Below are 25,617 nucleotides of genomic sequence, written 5' to 3'. Positions count from 1 at the left end.
TCTGCTCTCAGAGGCAAAAACATCACTTATTGGCTTGGGTCTGGCCAGCTGCAGGTCCCTTTGGAGCAGGCTGAAACTGGCCCTTATCTAACATGGGGCAGCTGCTGGATCCTTCTCAGAGTGGCCACCCCTGAAGCTGCCCCACTAACAAAACCTTGCCATGTAAACCAAACACATAAATTAAAATAAAATAAACAAATAGAAATAAAATAAATACAAGTTTTTTCAACAGCTCTTATAAAGTAATGAATATCCTCTAACAACATTCCTGTCATTAAAAGATCCTTTTTAACTTGTATTGCTTACAGAGGTAACCCACAAACTTTACTGCAAAATCCAGTGACCTGAAAAAGATTCTTTTATTATGCAGTACACCTTCTGGGTTCCTTATCTGAGGTAGCTGGGTATAAATAAATATTGATATGTTAACACTGATGTGTATTTTAGTTTTAGAAGAGTATTGGGAAGGGGGTGAGAAAAAGGAGGAGGAAGAGATGACTAAATATTTTATTTTTGAAACAGCTGACCTACATGTAAGGTATTGAGAAGGTATGTTCTTATGCCCATTTAGAAATTAACTTTGAATAGATTTAGATACTAATAAACTGTTAATTTCTCCTACACAGCTTGTTATTAAATACACTAACGGAAATGATTTTGTATTTATCTTGTACAACACCAAACTTCCTTCAACTTAATTTTACTCTTAGATGGCAAAAGATACAGAATTTAATTCAGGATACTACAGGGAAGTTTGGCAGACCGTCCAATGTGTTTGTTATAAAGAAATGCCTTTTGTGCACTTTATAAGCATTCTGAATGAACAGGTATAAGGAAATATGCTTTAAAAGGTGTTGCAATCTTTTATGATCTGCAATAGCAAGATTTTTAAGGACAGATTTTAATGGGGAATGGAAAGCTTTTGAAAAAAACAGTCATTTAATACCTGAGTATGTAACAGGAGAACAGAAGTAACTTCTAAACCAAATTTCAGTCCTATCCCAGGCAGAAAACTGACTGGTGTTATGTAACTGAAGAAATTTAAAGACTTCTTCTATGGCAGGTAACTTCATGCAACCACACAGATACCAGTTCTTATAAAATTCCTAGATATCTATCCATTTAAAGAAATGGAGATCTCCATCGCCAGTCCAACCACTCAACTGCCAACAGAACTAACAATTTCCTGTATAAACATTATTTTGAATTCAGGTTAAGACCTACTAGCAATGCTACGCTCCAGCTAAATCAGTCAAGAAGGATTCATAGCTCATGAATTAAAGGAACTCTGTCAGCATATTCTCTATCCTTCCTTAGGCATTGACTGATATTTCAGCATATAAGTTAAAAATGATGACAGTATTTTCAGTAGCTATGCAAAATTAAAGTTCCACACTTGATAAAAATACAAATGCAGGTGGAAGGGTCTCTGAGTATTCTGAACGCTTTATTAGGATAAGTAGACTTTTGGCTTATAACTTAAAAGCACTTTGTAACAGAAGTGTGACAGAGCCAACAGCACTGTTGTATTCTGATGTGCTGCATCCCTATTTTGAAAATTAAAAGCAAACAAGAAAACCTCTAAAAATTCTAACATCAAAAAACAGTTTTCCAAAAACAATATCTAGGTTATTGCTAAATATGCTTAATGTGCAGGCATATATATAAACTTGTAAACTGGCTTTCAATCTACTGTTGCTGAAGAACCGAGCCTTGCTGACACTGAAATTTATTCCCCCCACACCAAGCCTGGAGAGTCTGTGCTTTTTGGGATGAAGAGCTCCAATCATATTCATCCATCCTATGGGAAAACTGCTAAATTGAGGTAACTCAAAGGTTATCAGATTTGCCCCTTGCATTACCATTTAAAACACTTTTGTAGTTAATAAACCACATTTTCAGATTTAAAGAAATTTTAACAAATTTAAAATTTGTAATTTTTTTTTTAAAGGTACCTAAAAGATGTGCATTGCACAAATACTTACCAATCTTTGATTTAATCTCTTATTTTCCTCTTCTTTCAACTGCAAAGTCTGAAAGAAAATCTTATCTGATTAACTAATACAACTTGTACAGTATATACATCTTAAATAGTGTTGACACTACGAGTTCCAGAGTAGTTGCACAATAGAAATCTTTACTTGCTTCAGTTTTAAAACAGTATCAAAAGATATTTTGAATGAAGACTTGCACAAAGTTCAAAGGCCAGCAATTACTACTGCTAAACTATGCTTATCTCCACACTCATTCTTCTCCTCAACTTGAAAATATGCCATCAATAAAACAGAAAAAAATATGTTACTATTTTGTGGCTGCTAGCTACTAACCATGACAATATGACATGTATTCTGCTTTGCAAGCAGAATACAGAATAAAATGTGCAAGTAGTCTTAATCAGAAACATCCAGTCACTTGCATGATGTGGTTCAACATTCAAGTTCTCCTGCTGATCACAGAATGCAGTGTAAGTGATCCTAAAGAAACTCAGGTTTCAACTTTGAAGAGGAAAAAAAAGGCAACTAGAGAGGAATTAAATATGACTGAATTGTTAAAAATGACCAGAACATGAAAGATTTCAGTTCAACCACTGAGGATTGATTTAACTGTTTACCAATAAGTAAAAAGCTTATTTCATCAAACAGGTTCCACAATTCAATTATGCTGAAAGCTACACTCAAAATAAAAGGAGTAACAGAAGTAAAAATTAAATTAACGTATATTATTTGTGAGAGGCAGGGGAGTGACTCTAGCTTTAAACTCACAATCCTAACCTGCACGTTAAATAAGTACTTAACGTAGGAGCATTACAGTAAAGTCAGAAAATTGGAATATGAACTTTCAAAACAGGCGTTATCTCAATTTTTACTGAAGTAATACTGTCAAGATTATAATGCATCCCAGGTAGAACTAAGATCACCTAAGTAGTAACAGTCTAAGAGTAGAAGTAACCTGCTTCCAAAGGAAGAGCATAAAATCAATCTTGACTCCTGTCCAACTGTTTTGGATGCCTTGATTTAAACATGCAAACTTTTTTTTTCCATGGTAAAAAAATTCCCTAGGCCAATGAATGAACTGTTACTGCAAAGAAGAAATACTACACCCAACTCATTTATCCCCAAAATCTATATAAACAGAGCAAAGTATAAATGCGCATTAAGCTAGGCTCAGTATAAATACACTGTATTAATACTTATTTTGAATGACTTCGGTTATACCAATCCGAAAATCATTCAAATAGAAAACATTCCTCGAAATAGTATTTATTATTATTAGCTTTATTATTAGCTTTGCTAATGCTATATTGCACCAGAGTACTAACAGACATTTATAGTAATTAGCTGTAATGCTTAATCTCACAGATAATCTACTCACTCTTTCTAACAACATGATCCTCTGTTTTTCTTCAGACATATGGACATTTTCACTACAAGAGAAAGAAATGGGTACAGTAAAAGCAATTTTTTTCCCCACACACTCAAAAGTGCTTTTCCCACCCCCTTCTCATTCATGCACAGATGAATGCCATCATTCTGCTAGCATAAGGAGCTTACAGAATACTTTGGTACTAGCATTCCTAATACATAGGCAAGGTATATATTTAGGAAAGAAAGAATCAGGAAAGCAAAGAATCAGGAAAGTAGCTGGGAAGCTGAAGGAGAAGAAACAAAACTACAGAACAGAAAGGCAATTTAAGAATCAGCATTGACTGGCAAAACCTTTGAAAAATTAAAAAAACCCTTACCCCCTTCTATAATCCAGTGAATTTTCAGTCACTGATAAATGATAAGTTTGTGGTCATTTAAGAAGAAAGGGGCCATTTCTGCATATTTCACAAGATTCAGCCCAAGATTCAGTCTAATTTCTACCACAGGCAAGTATCTCCACTTCCCACTCATACACAAACATCATTATGCAATCTACAACAGTCACACGCTCAACCAACCAGAAAGTTTTCTGTGTTTGATCTGAAGTCAGCCACTGTTCAAAAGATATGCCAACAAAATGTAAACTCTACTAGCTCATCCTAGGTCGCTATTACAATTGCTCTTCTTCCACTTGATTTATATTTCATACACTTAGATGTAATTTTTCACCTTATAATTGCAAAGCCCTTAAGGCTGTCTACTTCAAAGCCATCAAAACCATCCATTTCTGATGACTGTGATGCCACAATTGTATATGTACATTTAAAAGAACATTCTTAGTAAGAATATCAAAGGTGGAGGGAGTGCTAAACGTGCTCATTTGTACTTTAGAACACCCAACAGCACACACACAAAGAACGTGAGCATGCTTTGTGTAATTCTACTACCATGCCCCCATACTTACTGCACAGCCATCATACTGGTTTCCATTGTGGAGTCCATTCTCCCTTCAGCTGCAATGTCAGAAGCTAATCTATCTGTGTCAGCAGGAATATCAGCTGCACATGCTCCACAAGCTTCTGAAGCTGCTGCTAAGTAGGTTGATGGAGAAAGATTACTACTCCTCAGCTTATTAACTTGTTCTTCAAGCTTTTTCTTTTCTTCAAGTAAACGAGCTCGATCTTCAGAAAGCGTTTCAATCAAATCTATGACGCAAATAAATAAAAATTCCTTTAATAATAGCAGAGCAAAGGAGCAAAACCAACCTGACGCAAATGGAATTGTCCTATTAGAAAAGAAATACTTTCACAGTATGCTTACCCTTATCTTTTTCTTGCTGTTGTGTTAGCATTTTTAATTTGTCACTAAGGTCATTAATTATATTTTCTTTCTTCATTTTTTCTCTTGCCAAAACAGTGTTAAAGTTGGTCTGAAAACAAAAAGAAGTATTACTGAAATAGGAAACGTAAGAGACTAGTTAGAGCAAGAGAAGAGAGAAATAAAAGCCCAAGCAAGAACTAAGCTGTTTGTTTTTATGCCACGCTGAGGAAATTTTAGGTATTGGAATGGGTTGCCCAGGGAGGTGTTAGAGTTGCTGTCCATGGGGGTGTTCAAGAAAAGGTTGGACGTGGTGCTTAGGGACATGGTTTGGTGGGTGATAATAGTGGTAGGGGGATGGTTGGACCAGAGGTTGGTCTTAGAGATCTTTTCCAACTTTACTGATTCTATGATATGAATCCCTCTAACCATTATACCCTCATACCTCCTACTTTTAAGGCTGTGGTGAAGGGAGATAAAAAAAAAACTACCAACTATCTATTAAGAGGGTATTTTAAATCACAATTTCACTTCTTTGGTGAATTATAGGAGCCAGTAATGACCTTGACTAGCTTTAGATTCTTTAATTCTGTATTTTATATTTTTTTTCTATGCCTATTCATCTCTGTCTTAAATCAGAAGTTATTTGTCTGGTCATACAACTTTTATAGTTGTATCTTTTTCCTGTTGAGTCTGTCTAACAAAACTCACATAACATAACACATCGCAAGCATAAGCAAAAACTTAAGTAACTTTGCTAAGGTGAAAATGACATCAAGTATGAAGTTAAATACCCAGAAAATTCAGCAATCGTTGGAGGCAGACGTAAGTTTTCAGCACTGGAGTATATGTTTATTTTTAATTAGGTTCTGTATTTCACTGAAATTTGATGTTAATGCTTTCTCTACCATGCTTTGCTGCATGAATGAAGATTATTAGATAACAAGGAAAATGGTATACTAAGGCAGATTCCAACACAAAAAGAGATCTTAAAATTATCAATCTGTAAGATATCCCTATTAGATTAACTATGTACTTCAGTATTAATGTCTGCAGTCCAGAAATTTTAAAAATACTCATTTCTTTATAACTGTCTGATTTTCTGCTCTCTGTACGAAGTGATTCAAAGTTCATTCACTAAGCTGGTTGATTACTACACTGTCTCTCTGACCTTATTTGATCCTATTATAACTAAAGTAGAGGTGCTTAAAACAGAAAAACCTTTCTTAGTGTTTAAATGCTAAGCTGTAGATAATAGCTGTTACTAAGAGAGATTTAATTTCAGAACTGAGCGCATCTACAAAATTGGAGATTCATGACATTTTAAAAAGAAAAATACACCAGTAAAGATACTGTAATAATTAAATCAGTGTAATGGGAGTTTGTATCGAGGTGAGGAATACAGAGTTGTTTAATATAAGTTTAGAAAGACGTAAAAGATCACATTTGCTTTGAACCTCAAAGGCCATCTGCCCAGGCTAACGATGTATAAAAGCCATTAAGTAGCATTCCAAATCAATTAGTATTTCAAAGCTTTAATTATGTATTGCACAGAGTAACACTTAACTTAAACCGTACTTAAGTGACATCTTTCTGGAGTTCAGTATATCAACAGATAAAATTTACAGCACTAGCATAACAACACAAGCAAGTGATGAAAGAACAGAAACTGAAACTGGATTGCACATTCACAGATCGTTAAGCAATTAATAAATAAATTGTGGAGTGTTGAATTTCATTAACACATTATAGGACTCCACCGAACATAGCACAAATTCTGAGTGTGTTACACAGCAAAAAAGAAGTCATTATCTTCAGAACAGCAAAAGAACACATGCTCATGGGAGGAAAAGTAATAAAGAATCAACTTTACCTGCTGCTCTGCAGTTAGCGATGTTCTGATGTTCTGCATTTCTTCATTCTTTCTCCTCTCTTGTTCTTCAAGTTGCTCCAAGAATTTCATTTTTTCTTCCTGAAGCTTTTCTTGAAGTTCAGCAACCAAAGTTGATTCAGCAGATGATTCAGTGGGAGGACTTAAAAGGAAATGTTTAGGCTTTAAATTTATGTCATATACAGAGTCCCAGAATATATGAAAGAAGCAAACATACAGAAATCACATCAGTTTTGAGACAGTTTTCTCTGAAATATTTAACGAATACTGTATTCCAATTAAGTCATTATTAATATTTAATTCTATTTTCAATCATGTATGTCTCAGCACACTTAAGCATTGTTTTCTAGTACGCTACAGTGACTATACTTTTGAAATTTTCTTGAGAGAGGGACTTCTGTTTTTACTTTTTGGACACAAGGTATGGAAAGTGGTGAAACAAGAAACAACGACAGATCAATTCCACTGAGATTTTTAGTATGTCAAAATGCAATGCCTACAGTACCCTTATAAAAATACACCATTCAGCAATAATTCAATGGAATGCAGATGTAAAAGACAACACTGGCTTGCAGAATCTGAAGAACAGCAGTAATGCAGTGATGATCATAAAGAAAAGAAAGCATTAGATGTCACTCAGGCAGGAAGGTTAATAACAACCTAACATGGCTCTTGAAACAGACAATGTTATACAGCTCAAATATTTTCCATCACTGAACCCAAAGCGTTAACCACAGTTTCTGTGGTTTGGCTATACCACCACTGTGTACAGTACAGACAAACCCCTTTTGTTCAACAATTTTTGTGAAAACTTGTATTACATTTCAATTGTTTCTCCACACTGGAGTTATTTTTTAAATAAAAATTTCCTCAAACCTACCTACATACACGTGTCAATGTTTTTTGTTTTTGTTTTTGTTTTCCCCCCTCTCTCCAGTCTCAGCAGCCTGAAGGGACAGTCTCCTGACATTAGATAGGCTGTGCTGAAATCAAAACAGTGTGCTAACGTACCAACTCCCACAAGCACAACTCTTAATCTGAAAATGCTTCAAGAATTCTTCACCACATCATCCGGCACAAACTCACCTGTATCTGCCACCAATTCTCCCTAATTAAGAGAGCTAAGTAAAAGTTTGGCTGGGAAGTGTAATGAGGTATGCCTACATCTTACAATACAAACAAAAACACACTAGTCACGTTACTCCAGGTTGCCTGAGTGCCAAGCTAAGGCACCAGCCTAAACCTAAGACTGATAGCTGCACCAAACCAAAGGAGGTGTCATCTGCCTCGCAGATGGACTGAGTGAACTCTCAGCTCTTTGGAAGATGACACTCAAGTATGTCGTTACTCTAAGGATGCTTAATACCTATGGCATTAGTTACAACACCTACTTAACCTTTTTTATTTTTCTTCCAGATACCAAAGGCACCTTTCTTCAAGGACTCCTCTTGCAAATAAACACTGTACTACTCTAATTTAAGATGACAAAGGACATACTTAGGAATACTGCCACTCCTCTACCACATGGGCATACACTGAAGGTACAAACTATGGTGTAGTAGCTAAGTGCTCTGAAAGCCTGTTAGAAGTTGTAAATACAAAGGCCCTGAAAGAACTAAGTGCACACAGTGGCAAAACAACCTTTTGCGATTCCTTAAGTCAGAAGGAAAATGAGCAGGAAAACAAAGCAAGTTGTGAAGCACCCAGGCAAGTCTTTTTTTATGCCACAGAGAAAGCTTTCTTTGTGCTGGATTAAATTTCAGCTCATTTTTTAAATAAATTAAAACTATCTGTGAGATACAACATGCATGCTTTATGGAAAAGCTTCATCACTGAGCTGGAAAATCCCAAGGCTGGAAGATACCAAATTCGTAATTGAGTTTTAAAACCAGTCAGAAGCCCTACTACGCTTTTAACATTTTTTCAAAGTTATAAATCTTTTAGCAAAACAAATTGCTTAATGACAGTAATTACAAAAATTGCATTGTTCAATTAATCTCTGTTAATCAAATTGGGCACATACTACATACAAAAGAAAAATTAAACAATTACAAATGCTTTGCGCATCTATTCTCTCTCCTAATCATGACGACTTGAACTCCAGGCACTTTATAAACAAAATACATCAGTTTTCACGTGTTAGTAATGCATGGGCCACAAACATTCCTTTCTAGCTTCTAAATATTTTTGTTAGATTTCATGAAAGTTCAAAAAATGAAGTTCCTGGTACCAGTGCAACGCTCAGATCAAATTCAACAACAGAAGTCCCTCTCAGTGACTTCTGGAATGCTAGCATAAGATTGATCTTGCAGAAAAAGGCACTTATTTGACAAGCACGTGCCAAATAAAGGTTGTTTTCCACTGTTACAAGTTAATGACTAAAGAACAACTGAGACAGAATAACAAGTCAACTCAAGTTACTGCCACAGCTTGGGTCTTAGGAACTTCAAAACCAAACAGCTAGGCAGTGACTCTGAAATAGTAAGACATATTCACATAACATATGTGCCCTCTGGAGATGAAACACGTTGTGTCTTTATTCCTAGAGAAAAAGCCTAACAGCAGATTAAAGGCATAGAGTGGCCGTATTTTAACATCACACTTTGAAAATTACAATTACTTGATAGAACTCATAACAAACTACTAGCATGTCTTCAGACTGAAGCAGATAATATTTCTTTGAAATATATTGCTCTCCATTTTATCCAGTTTGTATAGCAATGCACACAGCTGTGTTCAGTTCAAATTTAAATGTTAGTCTTTCTTTTTTTTTTTTTTTTAAAAAAGTCTGATGACATAGCTGTATCTTTTTCCTGTTGAGTCATACGCATCATATCGTGTCTACATGCATTAATACAAACAAAAGGAAAAGAACACAGTGCTTGATTTATTCATTTTTCCCTTCTAATTCCAGCACATTTCCTTAAATTTAGAGAATATTTAAAGACAGGAGTTTTAATTTAATTGTATCCCAATCACTGAATCTTAACGCAGGAAGCACACCTTCATTTTGACCTTTTTTTTTTTTTGTACACAGACACACAAAAAGCAGACAGTGATAACACAACGACAGATACATTAGCATATCAAAATCCTTAGGTAATGGGGATGAAGTGGATATTTCAAGTGATGTGGATGTTTACATTTCTTTACACCACGGAAGTAAGCTGTGTACTGGATTCTCTGTATAAACTCTCCCCATTTTTATTTTTAAAAAACATTACATTGATATTTAAAAGGTGAATGCCAACTTAATAAGTTTGTGTTTGAGTTCTGCACTGTTCTTTTTATGTGCCCATTTTATCACTCTTCACATCTCACATACTCGATGTATAATACCCAGCTGAAGCTTTTTGCTCTAGGTACGATGATATAAATAAGAATTATCTTCGGAGCTCCAAAACTCTACAGGGAGATTAAAAACAAATTCTAGCATTTCAAATTAGAATATTGTATCTAAGCCATAGTTGCATAGAAAAAGTCTAGTATTTCCATTATATAATATACAAATGTCTACTCTGACGGGCATTATGAACTAGTAGGTAGATTAGAAATAGGAAGTCAGGAGAAGTAACTCTAGGTTTTTATGGCAAGAATTTTTTTCCCCAATTGGAAAAATACTGCAAAAATGAACAAGGAAAAACAATTATGCTAGGATGGCCTTTAAAATGACGTTGCCCAATAACGTTTCATTATAAAGCTCAAATGGCAGACCCTAGAAACAAGGCAGCTACGGTCCAGTTTTCAGTTGACCATGTATTGTCACACATTTTTTCATGGCAGCATTAGCACCACCATGAGCGTACAATTAACCAACATAAGAAAGTTACTAGCCTAAAAGCCATCCACTTCAACCTTATACAGTGCTAGTGCAAGAGCAAAGGACAGGAGAGGAGAGGCTGATGAGACCATTGAATCATGAAGTTCAAGCAACTGTGGAAGTGCTCCTTCAACAGAGCATTACAAGACTGAAATAAAAATCTTCATTGCTGTCTGAAAATCATTACTGTATAAAGTATATTACGGTCTTTTATACTAAATGCAGACACAGGAACATCATTACTTATAAAACAGAAATAACTTGAAACCTGAATAAAAAACAAATCAGACAAACACTGCTACAAACATGTAGAAATTTTACCTACTGCATACTGCATCATGAACAAACCAGATTAATTACTTTAGAATACTAAGACAACACAGCAACTTAATTCTTACAGTACCTCCGATTTACTTGCATCTCAAGTTGTTCTATTTTTTCCAAAAGCCCTTTTTCAGCAGCTTCTCTCTGTAATTCAAACTCTTTACAAGCAGTTTGCACTGCGTCCTCTTTTTCAGAATTGAGTTTCTGAATGAGCAACTGCCTGTCTTGCTCTTGGTTAGATACTAACAGTTCTTTCTCTTCCTTAAGCGTATGGATAATAGCTTCATATTTTTCCCGCTGCTCACAGAGTGCCATTTTTTCCGTTTTTTCCTTTTCTAAGGCATTCACTTCCAACTCTAACTTACTTTGCAGTTCTGCTATTTGCTCTGAAAGTCTTTTTTCTGCTTCACAAGTTTTTTGATGCAGAACTGTTACTTTGTTTAGTTCAGTTCTAAGCAAATTTGATTCTTCTTCATATCTGTCTACCAGCTCAGAAATGCACTGATCTTTCTCAATTGTCATTAGAGTTCTCAGTTCTGATAAGCCCACTTGATATTCATCACTGCTGTTTTGTATCTTACTGTTTAATTTATCAATCTCTTTTTTTAAGCTTTCAGTTTCCTTATCAATCTGAGATTTTAAGGTCTCTTGTTGCTGGTTCCTGCTTTCTTCCAAGAGAAGCTTCATTTCATCCGTTTCTGCTTCTTTCAGGGCAAGTTCAACTTCTAATTTGCACCTTATATCAGATAGATCTGAAACTTTGAGTTTTAACTCTTCTACCTGTTGTTGTTTCTCTTGTACAACTGCTGCATGAGATTCCTGCATTTGTTCAAGTCTATGCTGGTTCTCTTTTTTTAATTTATCTAAACAGTCCTTGTGCTCAGCTAGCACTTTCTCAAATTCCTGTAAATGTCTAGCTTGTAGGTTGTTTTCCAGTTCTTTCAAATGGCTTTGTTCTAAACTCTGGAGTTCTGCCCTCAGGAGTTGTAGTCTTTCATCACTTTCAACATGAAGTTTTTTCAAGTCTTCCAGAACAGTCTCACGTGACTGTCTCAGTTTCTTAATTTCACAATTTTGTGTCTCCATTTGGCATTTTAATTCATGTAATTTCTGATCTTTTTCATTCTGAAGGCAAACTACAGCTTCTTTTTCATTTTTCACCATTGCGAATTCATCATTTTTATTCTGAAGTACTTCCTCTAGGCCTAACAAGTCACCTTTCAACTTTGTAATCTTTTTTTGGCTTTCTTCACCATCCTCCAGTAATTTATTAATTTTAGTTTCATATTCACTTTTCAAAGATTGCAGTTCTTTTTGATGTTTATCTTTTAGTGTTTTTTCAAGTGAAAGTTTTACCTTCTCAATAGTATTTAATATTTCTAATGAAGTGCATTTTAAAGAATTAGAAAAGTCACACTGTTCTCTTTGTACAAGTGTTCTAAAGTGGCAAAGATCTTCTTTTATGCCTCTTAAATGTACCTTTGAATCTTGAGCAATAACCCTACACTTCTCCATGCGAACACTGAGCGATGCATTTTCTACTGAAACGTCCTTTACGCATGAATTTGTGTCTTGCATGCGTCTACTGTCTATTGCATTGATAACTGAAGAATAAAGAGATTCCACCATCATTTCAGGACTTTGTGGATCACTTATTACATTAGGAGATACTGGATTTTCTTCTATTACAAATTCATTTACCGCTGACATAAAGTCAGATTCTGGACTTTCTGCTAATGAATCCAAGTCTAATGATCCTTGTTTAAGAGCTTGCTCCAGGTTCGGATGGGCAATAGTTTCAAAATCAAATGTGTGAGCATCAATGCTGTCTGGTGACAATTCCTCTAATGGAGCTGGGGGACACACAGGAGGACACAGGGGACCCTGAAGACTGAGTGATGGAGGAGTTTTTGAAGAGGTAGCAATTGTGGTTCCTGTTGTACTTTCCATCCTTGGTGTAGTAGCAGATTGTGGCGATGCTTGACTATTGGAGGCCTAGAATTTAAAGAACACAAAAAAGCGTTTAGAGATTGGCAGAAGTGTTGACAAGTATTTTAAATTGATCAATAATTTCCAGGAAAAACTACAATGAAGTCAGCTTTACCTGTAACAATCCAAAATAACTAAGACTGCAGTTTAACTAAAAATTGCAGAAATTGCAAGTGGTACTTTGTTTTAATTACTTTCAAAATTGCTCAAACAAATATTAAATGTCCAGCTATACAAAAATCCTACAGAAATCACATACAATTGTCTTTGAAAAGTCTGGAACAACTTTGGATGAAAAAATGAAGCTACCAGTCAGAAATAGACACCCTTTGTTTTCCAACAATCTGCTGAATTTGTTTTGCATTAATAATTTTGTTAAGATATTTCTAATTTATTCTTGTTAATACTGTTAAAATTTAGTTTAATTCAGATACTATTAATTAATATTAAATTAAAAAGATTTACAAAAAACTTTATAATGACAAAACTGTTGTCTTCTAATGCAAGTATCAAAAACATGCAAAGAGAATTGTCCTGCTTCAGAGATCAGTAAGTGCAAGTGTAAAAGACTACTAATATAATAAAGTGTACATTCTTATTAAAAGCAAAAATTCTTACTTTTCAGAAATCAGGACATTGCAGTTGGTGTGGATTTATTTTCCCATGTTACTACCAACATCAATTTTTGTCTTTTTGCCTAGAGACACCAGATAGCACTAAACTTGATTCTGTAACTCCAAACAACTCAGTCTTCAACTGAAAGGCTAAGGATTAGAATACCTCTCCACAATCACCCCTGAGTAACAGCAACTTGTAACCCAGCACAAATATTATGCAAGCTTCTTCATCTTTATGGAGTTATTTCCAAAAAAACTCTGATCACAGTGCTTTTGATATTTAAAAGGCTGAAGTTTACCTCTCATCAATTTTCCAATTAATTGGGATTAGATAACATGTTTAAATCTCATCACTATTACCTCTTGTTCAGTACTATGAGAATTATAAAGAAAGAGTTCAAATTCTGCAAACTCTACTGTGTAGTGTATGTTCATGCACAGTGTTTGAAAACAAATCTTAAGCAATTTCAAAGATATCTTACAGATGTTACACTAAATTTCAAAACTGTAAATGCTTTTCTATATTTACTGCCATGGAAAATATACTTTAAGTGAATTCAGTTGAAGGACATCTTTCAGAATGATGCTCAGTTCCAGAAAGCCAACAACCTCCTCCAGCTAATGATCCTGTGCATGCCTCTTTTCCAAAATCTACATGCTGTCTCCATGCATTTAAATAGTGTCTAGTCTCCTCCAGTATATTAGTTTTTACTGAAGAAACTTCTGTTATCTAACTCAACTACTTAAATGACAAGTTAGTAGAGCAGGGCAATAAATGGTCAGCAACAGAAACCAAAACCAGACAAAAGTGGCAGACACCAGACTGCTGTTGCATAAATACCTAATTTTTTATTTTCTCAATCTTTTTACAAATAGCTGCTACCCAAAAAGGTACCTTATCCTTCTCAGTATGAGGTAAACGCTTTCTTCAAGGAAATGTAGCATGACTAATGTGAGTAAGAAATGAATGCTAAACTAAGATTGAGGAATAATCTATTTCCAGTTGTGACACTCACCTAAACAGGCAAGCTGCATATGTATCTTACCTCGATTTGCCTTTTCATTTCTACGAAAGTAAATCATACAATGATTTTAAATTTGATGACCAAAATCCACTGCAAAAAGCTTTATGTTGTTATTCAAAATACTGTCTTCAGCCATCAAAAATGAATACAAGATACAAGAGAGAAAAAACATAAATGGAACCGTTCCTTTTGTTAAAGATACTATCAGTTCAGATTTCAATATGTTTCCTCCCTTGTGATTAATTTCAGCTTGCTGTTTATCTAAGAAAATTGAGAAAAAGAAATGTTGAAAGATACTCTCTATGTTGGTAAATGCCTGGACTCAAACCACATGCTTTAACTGACAAGCATTTAATATCAATAAACCAGAGCTTTAACAGTAATGAAAGCTAGCATCACAGATGTAAGTAAGCACGTAAAAAATGACTTTGAAGATCAAATATTAGAAAGTCCTACAGAAAGCCACATACAAAGCAAAGGCGGTATCAACTTTTGGCACTCCTGGAGGATCATATTAGAAGGCTCAGAGTAAGAATACAGCATAAAGAAGAGGAAAATAAACCACAACTTTTCATTGTGTAGAGCAATATGCTGAAGTGAACTTGCGTTTTTTTTTTTTTTTTTTTTTTGTTTTTTTTTTTTTTAAATACAGTTCTGAGGGAAACCCAGGCTGTAACGAATCAGATGTCTCTGCAGTGGCTGCTGTGAACTGAGGTGGAACTCTAGCTGAATCACTAGATTTCCTAGTGAAGAGTAAAACCTCACATTTTGAAGAACTGAAACTACATGGAAGATTTTGTTTACCACTGCTTATTTCCCTGAGAACTTGATGCCTGCTACATAGTCCATTTACAAAGCATACACAGTAATGCATGCGTCATATGCTGTAATTTCTGTGACAACAAAGAAAAAAGTCCAGAGCAAACAAGGAAAACTAGAAAGCAGAAGTAATTTTAATGCTCTGAGGTGTTACTAGATTACATGCCTTGTTCTAGTTATATCAGTAGATAAAATCATAGGCAAGGAGTTGTGCAACTCTTCAAAGGATTACAAATGGCGATAAATTTTGAATTCAACTAGAACAAATGCTATATACATAATCTCATTTGAAAAGCCTTCTCTTACATTAGGACCTCTTATCACCACAGGATTGCACATGTTAATTACCTGCTAACCACGGAGAAGACACCTTAATCCTCTTACCTCACTGCTATGGGCACCTTAACTTTCTCCTAGGTATCTTTAACCCAATCATTAATCAGATTAAACTTTGTATTATAGAAATAAAAGGACACAGCAATCTTTGTGAGACCACTAAATGAAACAGAAAAAGCAGAAAGCAAAGAAAAACACATTTCAAATAGCAACAAATTAAAAACAAACAACATTGTTCTTTAAATACTTTGATGTAATGCTAAAAAAAAAAAGAAACCTCAGATAAAAATGCGTATTATCCATGTTCATCAAAGCTGGATTGGTAAGAATTAAGGGGACACTTAGAATATATTATTAGCATCCCCGATCAGTTACTGGATTCCCTTTAACTTACTCTTTGTTCACTTGGCTGCAGACACATATTTCTTCTCCTTCCTAAAGCAGCTATCAAAAGAGGATCCTCCTGCATCAGCCACAGAAGCTGAACTCCCACCTGACCCAGAAAAAGCTGAACTGCTGCACTATCGAGAAGCCTGAAAAACTATCACAGTTCAACTTGAAGAACCAGGCTCCTCCTGCCTGCCACCTGTGTGGATGGCATACAGGTGGGTTTTGAGTATCTCCAGAGAAGAAGAGTCCACAACCTGTGGACTCCGGGCAACCTGTTCTGGTGCTCTGTCACCCTCACAGTGAAGAGGTGCCCTCTCATATTCAGCTGGAACTTCTTGTGCTTCAGTTTGTGTCCACTGCCTCTCAATTCTGTCACTGCGCAAAACTGGAAAGACACCAGCTCCATCCTCTTGACACTCTCCCCTCGGATATTTATATAAATTAATGAGGTCTGTCCTCAGTCCTCTCTTTCCCAGGCTAAACAGGCCCAGTTCTTTCAGCCTGTCCTCATACAACAGGTGCTCCAGTCCTCTAATCATCTTTGTAACCCTCCTCCGAACTCACTCCTGCAGTCCTATGTCCCTCTTGTACTGGGGAGCCCAGAACTGGACATGATACTCCAGGTGTGGCCTCACCAGGGCTGAGCAGAGGGGGAGGATCACCTCCCTTGGCCTGCTGGCAACACTCTTCTAAATGCACCCCAAGATACCATTGGCCTTCTTGGCCACAAGGGCACATTGCTGGCTCGTGATTAGAAATTCCTAGCAATATTGAGGACAAGAGGACACTTTGATGTTATCTCAATCATTTTTAAACAAAAACAAAAGAGCATATGCAATCAGGGATGTAGATCTGTTAGAGCAGGTTGAGAGGAGGGCCATGAGGATGATCAGAGGGCTGAAGCACCTCTGAAGAAAGGTTGAGAGAGCTGAGGATGTTCAGGGTACAGAAGTGAAGGCTCCGGGGTGACCTCACTGAGATCTTTCAGTACTTAAACGGGGAGGGGTTCAGTACTTAAAGAAGGTTTATAAAAAAGATGGAGAACAACTTTTTGCTTGGGTAGGTAATGACTGGGCAAAGGGAAATGGTTTTAAACTAAAAGAGGGGAGATTTAGATTAGAGGTTAGGAGGAAATTCTTCATTCTGAGGGTGGTAAGGCACTGGCATGGGTTGCTAAGAGAAGCTGTGGATGCCACGTCTGGAGATGTTCAAGACCAGGTTGGAACTAGGTGATCTTTAAAGTCCTTTCCAACCCAAGCCTTTCCTTGATTATGCTCTGTGACTTAAAACAAATAAAAAATACTTCTAGATCATTTGCAAAACAAAGTGACACAGAGAAAGGGCCCAGTCTTCTACCAAATGATAACAGGAACACTGACAAAGAAAAATGCCTTCAACAGACCTATTTGATTCAGTTAAAAAGATGTTCAAATGAATCACTGAAATGACATACAGAGATGGGCATTTTCAAGATGACATCACGAGTTGCCCAACTCTGACTGTAATTTAATTTACTTAAAGGAAAGAGAATTATCCAAATCTGTCTAGGCATTTGACATTTTTGAGTCAGCCAAGAATCCAAACTGATCACAGAATAGCAAAAAAATGTGGATAGAACAGATCCTGATTTGGCAAGCATTTTTTGTAAAGCCTGATACAGATACAAATTTCTCAGATAAACAAAGTCTGAACCAATATTTAGGTGGACTTTCAGAGCAATAGAAACTATCCTTTCTATGACCAAGTAACCCACCTGGTGGGTGAGGGAAAGCCTGTTGACGTAGTCTACCTAGACTGCAGCAAGGCCTTTGACATGGTCTCACAGCATGCCCTGGGAGAAGCTGGCAGCCCATGGCATAGACAGGTACACGCTTTGCTTGCTTAGAAACTGGCTAGACAGCCAGGCCCAGAGAGTGGTGGTGAAAGGAGTGAAATCCAGCTGGTGACCAATCGCCAGTGGTGTTTCCCAGGGGTCGGTGTTGGGGCCCATCCTCTTTATTGATGACTTGGATGAGGTAATTGAGGGCATCCTCAGTAAGTTTGCAGATGACACCAAGTTGTGGGGAAGCGTCGATCTTCCGGAGGGTAGAAAGACCCTGCAGAGGGACCTGGACAGGTCGATGGGCAGAGGCCAATGGGATGAAGTTCAACATAGCTAAGTTCCAGGTCCTACACTTTGCCCGCAACACCACCATGCAGTGCTAGAGCTTGGGACAGAGTGGCTCAAAAGCTCTGCAGAGGAAAAGGATCTGGGGGGTGTTGAACGATGCTTGCCTGAACATGAGCACCTTGGCCCACGTGGCCAACAGCATCCTGGCTTGTATCAGGAATAGCATAACCAGCAGGACCAGGGAGGTGATTGTCCCCTTGTGCTCTACTCTGGTGAGGCTGCATCTCCAGTATTGTGTTCAGTTTTGGGACCCTCAGTAAAAGAAGTACAGAGACCCTGGAATGTGTCCAGAGAAGGGCTACAAAACTGGTGAAGGGCCTGGAGCACAAGTCCTATGAGGAGTGGCTGAGGGAACTGAGGTTTTTTAGTCTGGAGAGGAGGCAGCTCAGGGCAGACCTCATTGCTCTCTACAGCTATCTGAAAAGAAGTGAGGAGCAGGGGGTTGGCCTCTTCTCATACAGAACTAGTAACAGGACTAGAGGGAACAGCCTCAAGTTGTGCCAGGGGAGGTTCAGATTGGAAATTAGGAGACATTTCTCAGAAATAGTAGTCAAGCATTGGGATGGGTTGCCTGGGGAGGTGGTACAGTCACCATCCCTGGGGGTGTTTAAGCAAAGGTTGGACGTGGTGCTTAGGGACATGGTTAAGTGGGCGATATTGGTGATAGGGGGACAGTTGGATCAGGTATCTTAGAGGTCTTTTCCAACCTTAACAATTCTATGATTCTATGATCAAGACTGAACAAGGCACCTTTCCTGTTTCTTGTTCTACTGTTATGTACATCTTGGATTAAAAGTTACTCTCTTGATTTATTTTACGCTATCCTGACACTGCAAACTTCAGTAATTAAGAATTCCCTAGAACCCCCGTCACTGACTTGGTTTCTTAAGAGATAAATTTCAGTATGCTCCAAGTTGGGGGTGGACTTCTACATACCATAGCATGGTGTGGTGGAAGAGTATATTCAGAAAACTCCCAGACTTCACAGAAGTTATACTACTCCTAGTCGTTCCATTTTCTAATACAATCAGGCCCTAACCCTCTTGTCCATAACAGCTGCTCATAGAGAAAGCAATCTTCATAAATAGAAAAGAGCTAAGCTGACAAATAGCATCCCGTTTTTTATATTTCAGAATGAAGAACAGCACAGATCTCAGACTTTATATAAATAGAAGACTTCCAGTAAATCTCTTGTTCAGATTTCAAAGGAGTAAAAAGAAGAGAACTTCATCCATATAGTTTAAGCAGGAATTTGCTAATTCAAAATTGAACATGCACATGATCTTGAAGATAAAATAGTAACAACCTATTTGAAGCATATACCTTAAATTTCAGTTGGACTAGAACAGGCTCAATACAAAAATTGCTTCTAGTCAGCATCACAATGTATCTGAACACATACTGTAGATACCATGCAGTCCTGCAAAAATTCTATACAACTACTAGAGAAGCCCAATCTGAAGCAGTCAACTTTAAGCGATGTGTAAACTTTTGCTTGAAGTCAACAGGACAGGTTACAGTCACAAGCAAAAAGGACTCCATTTAGCACACTATGAAAGTTAGAGGCAGAATGTGTAGAATCAAAAGTGATTGACAGGAAGAGTTTCTAGGGCAAAGTATCTGCTTAACAGTAGAGTGAAATGAGGAAGAAGTTTTTCCCATCTATTTCTTCTATACTCAAAGAAGAACTGCACATATTACTTCCCCAGGAAACAGGACTGCAACAAAAGGAGTAGATGACACATCAATATGCAGATTAATGGGGCCAACCAGTTAAGGTTCTGAATTCTACCTTACCTGTTTGTGCCAGAAAGACTTAAAAAGCAATGCAAGTATCTAGAGAAAGAACAAACTTAAAGACAAGCTAAAGCAACATAGGCAAAATATACACATTGCACACACAGAAGCTCACAAAAGGCAGAAAAATATTAACAGAATAATTCTATTAGACTCTTTAATTTATTCTCCTAGTTTTAAAACTTCTGTAAAATATAAACATCTGATAAATGTTTAGTATCTTTAGACTGCTTTCTAAATAGGCTCATTTTACTCATCAGAAAGGAAACAATTACTATGCAGTTATGAGAAAAGCTAATCATGTCTGCAACAACAAAGTTTCTTTCAGCTAAAGCAATATTATGAAGATATACAACTATTTTCCAGTATTCTATTTTCTTGGTAAAAAGAAAAGCACATACCTTTTGTTCATTCAGCAGGTCTGTAATGGTTTGTGACATTTCATCCAAACTCTGTGCTGCTTTTACCAGGTTATGTAGAGCACGTACATGCTGGTGAAGAGGTTCAAAGTCGCATAGTATGGGAACCCTTAAAAACAGTACAGGATTACCTTTTCCCCCTTATTGTTACATCTAATATTCAAATATATTAACATATTATATAGATATTTCAATAAGACTGAACTTTCTTCTGTATAAAGTTTATATTTTCTTCGTTTCATCTATTTTACATGGAAAATCCACAGAAACACCTGGTATTTGTGCTTTAAAATAAGAACTCAATAGCTCTTAAGTACTAAATAACTGTAAACACAGTAATGGGGAAGTAATATAGAGTTTTTCCTTCTGAGGGAAACATTTACCACTAGTACCTAGAGTTACAACAACACTAACAGAAGAGAATTGATGGTGATTAGATGCGTAATTGAAGCACTTATGACTCGATTATTCTCTTGGATTCACTCCAATCCAGCTCTTCCTTTGAAGCAACAATTAATTCTCAATTACTCTTTGTCAACGATAGATCAAAAGGCTGAATAATGTTTTGTGATCACATTGCATGTTTTGCACTGTAAGATTTCAATTGCAAGTTTCCTAAACCTCCATAAAAGTAATATTTATTCCATTTTTCTTGAGAGCCTGTACCTCCACGCTATTTGTTTGGAATTACTCCACTGAAGTCATGAAGCAGAAGTTAATTTAGACTAGCAACATAATAAAAACAGATTATATTTCACTGTATTTTGCATTCTCTATTCAAATATACTAGATAATAGTATATATACACTAGATAAAAACATTATGTAGTAGATGCACGTAGCATCTAGTGAATTTTATAGAATTAAGATTTCAGTAATTGCTTAAATTTAGCAGTTGAGAAGACTGAAACACTAAGTAAATAAAAGCATAACAGAAGCATTTAATTATGCAGCTCAGGGGGCTGGTGATGATAGGAGAGGATTCCGTGCTAGGTTTCAGACTGCTAGTTTGCCGATTGTTTTGTTTTTTTTGATATTAAATGAAAATACCAGACAAAGCACTGCTCTAAAGTTTGTTCTGAAGTTCAGAGTGTACCCAGGTGGGGTACTCAGCCCACTCAAGTTACAAGTCCTCCACTGTCATCAACATTGCCACCAAATGTAAACACAAAACAGAGTGAACATGACATAATTCCACCTCTATTGCCATCAAGTGGAAAGCTCTATCATTACATCAGTAACCCACAACAGTTTTGTTACTGATGATTTCCTGACAATAGAAAAACAAAGTTATTCCTGAACTCAGTCTGGATTTACTAGGAAGGTTGTAAAATTCACAGCAAATATCAGCAATACATATTATAATAGTTTTCATTTTATCTCCACAGTGACTCAGAAGCAAACTTAACAGTGTAACAAGAGGAAATTAGAATGGTTTATCAGTTGCATTGTGATCTATGGCAAATTCACTCTCAAGCACACTAAGCTCACTATACTTATTGTTTAACGTCAGCAGCCATAGCACCAGGAGGATTTCCAGGACTTCTGAATTAACAAGAATGCCAGTAAACATAAAAGTGAAAAACGCAGTCAATTCAGCTCCTGCACTGTGCACCAGTAACAGGCTGCAGGTTGGTACTGTTGGTGAACCTGACAAATGACACTGGAGCAACTCCTTTTTATATTACCATCCTTTGTGGGATTATGGCATTGGAGCTAGAAAATGAAATCTGAGAAAAATCTTTAACTACAGCCACGTTTGTTAGAACAGAGGATGATAGATACCTGTAGCATCTGATTATGGTGATATAGATAGACCTCATCCTAGACAGGACCTTACACAGGACTTGCTCCTGCCTATTTTGTACTTTTTTTTTTTTTTTAACATGTTTAAGACATATAAATTGAAAGCTCACTATTAGAGCAATGTCCAACATACTCTACATCTCCATACAGAATACATAGGGCATACATGTGTTCAGGTCATCTGAACTTGTGTATAAGCATGTAAGTAACATCCATCTGCAGTAAGCGGGCAAAAGAGCATTGCTTAAGAATATCAGTTTAAAAAAATATCCTTGTCTGTTCCTTATGCGAAATAAATTGGAGGTGGAAGCAGGACAGAAAGGGAAGCTACCCCCACATTGCACAAAGTTTAAAAAGGTGATTTACCTGAGTAACGGCTGTACTTCTGAAGGACAAAATGACTGCAAAAACTGCAAGTCACTTAATGAGATATCTGGAAGCTCACTGTCAAATCTGCGAGGTTTTCGTGTCTGTATTAAGAAGAAATTAATTGATTTTTGTTATGAAGGTGATATCAAGATGACTAAGGAATGACTCAAAAAAGGAGCCTAATTCATAATGGAGAAGTTTAACAAACTGATCTCACAAAAGAATTCAGTATCCTTTTAAGGGAACCATGTCCAGCCACACCCTCACCCAAACAACCCTAAAAAATTAATTTACATTTACAGTCATTATCCATAGTGCCTCTGTCATCAATACTGTCTCCCTATTACCAAGCTTTGTAAACATTACTGATTTAAGAAGTTAAGAGATGGCACTGAAACTTTACTTATTGTGCTGCTAAACAGACATTTAACTATCAATCCAGTTCAGTGTTTAATAAGACAAGTACAATTTTTATTTCTTCCCAGCATCTTTTCAAAAAAAAAAAAAAAGCTGCAAAATAGAAGCTGAAAAGAGTAAACAAGGCAAAATAAGATGGCAACATTAGAATCAGAGATAGATTTTACTTGAATTAACCAGTCTGCGTGAAATTAAATTTAATAGACAATGCTTGATTATAGCTACACTTTTTCACCATCATGTTATCAACCAATGAAGAGATGAAAACTCTGCTCCACTCGTCTAGTAATTACGGGAAAACACGAAAACCTTTTACTTGCTTTCGCAGCATGATTAATTTTATGGCCGTATTATTCAAAATATTGGATTACATGGGTAAATTATCCCTCCTGGCTTCAGCTTTCCGATCAACAGCTTTTTTTTTTGTTTCAATTTCAGAGACTCCTTGTTAAAAAGGAGTATCAAACTGACATTTCCTCTCCCACTGCAAAGCAAGTTAGGAACCGACATTAATATAGGTCACTTTAAATAGCAAAAAAGTGCTAGTTTCTAGCTCTTTCTTTTGTGTCAGAGCAATGTGACAGGCATATCACATGAATTAAGCCTAGTTTAATTTACAAAAGTACTGTTTACAAATATGAAAGAAACAAAGATGCCGAGTACATACACAAAATGACGGAGGCCAGGAATCAAGTCCTCTAAACAAGCGATTCCTTAGAAAAGATTTCCCTGGGCAAAGAAAAAAAAAGAGTGGTTATTTAAACTGCAAAATAAATAAATGCAACATACAAACACTGCCTCAAGAGAAAGAGTTTAACAACTGAACTAAATTTGAAAGTATTACCAACCATGCTATTTCTTAACAAAAAGTGAAGCTTTTTGCATGGAACATCATGCAAAACCCACCATGAAAAATACAACTTCGCACTCCATTTGAGATAGTTCCCTTAGTGCTTACCTCTTAAAATCTTCAAGTTGTTTTTCAAATTTTCTTCTTTGTAATCTTACAAATCTCCTTCCCAAAATTTTGATAACCTTTTACTCAATTTTCTTATTTTAGTAGTTCATTTAGAACATAGGATGAAGATTTAATAGAAAAATCCAGTTTCTCTGATTTATTTTTTTTAATCAAACTTCATACTTTTTTTTTAAGCCTCTGGTCAAGTGTTATATACGTGAAACTTTAGTTTTTGTCTTTCCTGAAGAACTACAGATGAAGCTGTACCAATACTCAAATATTCAGTAATGGTTTCACAAGTGCTATTTAAAGCTTGTACATGTTCAAGCAGAAACTGCATTTAAGAGTAGTAATCAGAATTTTTTTCTTTTGAAAGCTTTAAGCTAATTAGAACTTTCACAGTATTTTGGGTAATCTATACGGAATAGTTTGTTAAATCATAACATAACTTATGAACAAACTTTGCTACTAATAGTACCTCCTGGCACACCGTACGTTCCCTTTTTAAGCAACAAAAAACAACATGAAGGTATTTAAATTACAACATAATTAAAATATTTTAGCTACTTTTAAAGACAACAGTACATACTAAACCATAGCTTTGAATTCACAGAAGAGAAAGTACTTACTGAACAGTTTACCAAAAGATTCTCTTTTTGCTCTTTCAGCTTCATATAGGTGTTTCCCATCTTTTATTAAAGCACCAGCCCACTACAGAAAGAAAAATACATAGTTAGTAGTTAATTTATACATTGACAAACTGTCAAGACCAAACCTTTGCATTTACTTACCTCCCTGTAGTGTTTTATGAACATTTTTCTCCTTACAACCTCAACAACAGCTAGACAGTACATTTGAGGAACAGTGCTGAGAGCCTCTACAACCTTGACCCTTTCTAGCAGCTCTGTTACAAGACGAAGCAAAGCTTGCAGTTTCTCTCCATCTTGGTCAGCATGAAGCATTACAAAACAACACCACCTACAAAAGCAGGTTACACTTTAGAAGATAGCAACTTAGTCATCTCTTCTGCATTTGAATTTATCCAAAATTAGCAATATCTCTGGATCAACGGAACAATTATATTATTTTACACAGGTCAACAACAGGCTATCTGTAAGTACCAAGTCATTCAGAATTCAGTAGTTGTCTTCCCTATGAACCTCTCAGAGTAAAAAATCCACATAAATACTCAAATTAATGCTCACCAACACTTAAGGTATTGTTTTTGGTAAGTAATACTCTTAACATACATAACCTTAAAATAGTAATGTAATTTTCTCTAGAAGAATTAACAAAGAAGTCGGTACAGCCAGAGCAAATATGACACTAGTCTTTGTTTATAAGTCTTAAAAACATTGAAAAGCATTATCCAGAAATAGCAGGGGTGGCGATACTGTCAAAGAGAAGATCTAAAGACTGCCCAGAAGTTCACACTATCTACTCACTCACTACAAATAACCACCCTGCTAACATGCAAGTTCTCATTTTATGTAACCACACATCCAATTACCTTATTGAAAATATACACATGTATTTCTTGGTCAATACACTAATTTCAAACAGACACCATAATAATTAAACCACAGCTTAGCTACTGAAAAGGTGATAAACTGGTGTCTGAGTGGAAACATTACAGCAACTTTTCCAAAGTCATAACATGGAGCTACACCCCTGCAGTAACAAAGAAATTTTCGTTGACAGAAGTGAAGTAAAAGCGACAAATACAACGAAGTCAACACTAGTAGTAGTAACACTACTAAAAAAGTACTTTTTCCACACAACAGTTATG

The 25,617-nt window shown here is 36.2% G+C and overlaps 1 protein-coding gene across 4 annotated transcripts in view; it reads right to left on the bottom strand.

The window, feature by feature from the left end:
• The window catches only part of RB1CC1 (RB1 inducible coiled-coil 1), a 117,266-nt gene that overhangs the window by 7,605 nt on the left and 84,044 nt on the right, over positions 1–25,617 (bottom strand). For all 4 annotated transcript variants that reach the window (XM_032180790.1, XM_032180793.1, XM_032180791.1 and 1 more), the window contains exons 10-20: positions 24,620–24,806; positions 24,458–24,539; positions 23,538–23,599; positions 22,451–22,554; positions 20,262–20,388; positions 10,797–12,712; positions 6,556–6,715; positions 4,686–4,794; positions 4,330–4,570; positions 3,373–3,424; positions 1,986–2,033 (exon numbers count right to left, since the gene is read on the bottom strand). In XM_032180790.1, the coding sequence (XP_032036681.1) occupies positions 1,986–2,033; positions 3,373–3,424; positions 4,330–4,570; positions 4,686–4,794; positions 6,556–6,715; positions 10,797–12,712; positions 20,262–20,388; positions 22,451–22,554; positions 23,538–23,599; positions 24,458–24,539; positions 24,620–24,806 (3,088 nt within the window). The remainder of the gene's footprint in view (positions 1–1,985; positions 2,034–3,372; positions 3,425–4,329; positions 4,571–4,685; positions 4,795–6,555; positions 6,716–10,796; positions 12,713–20,261; positions 20,389–22,450; positions 22,555–23,537; positions 23,600–24,457; positions 24,540–24,619; positions 24,807–25,617) is intronic.

The sequence above is a fragment of the Aythya fuligula genome, chromosome 2, assembly GCF_009819795.1.
Source record: "Aythya fuligula isolate bAytFul2 chromosome 2, bAytFul2.pri, whole genome shotgun sequence".
Lineage (NCBI taxonomy): Eukaryota > Metazoa > Chordata > Aves > Anseriformes > Anatidae > Aythya > Aythya fuligula.
The sequence above is the reverse complement of the archived record's forward strand: the minus strand, read 5'-3'. Positions and strand labels throughout refer to the sequence as shown.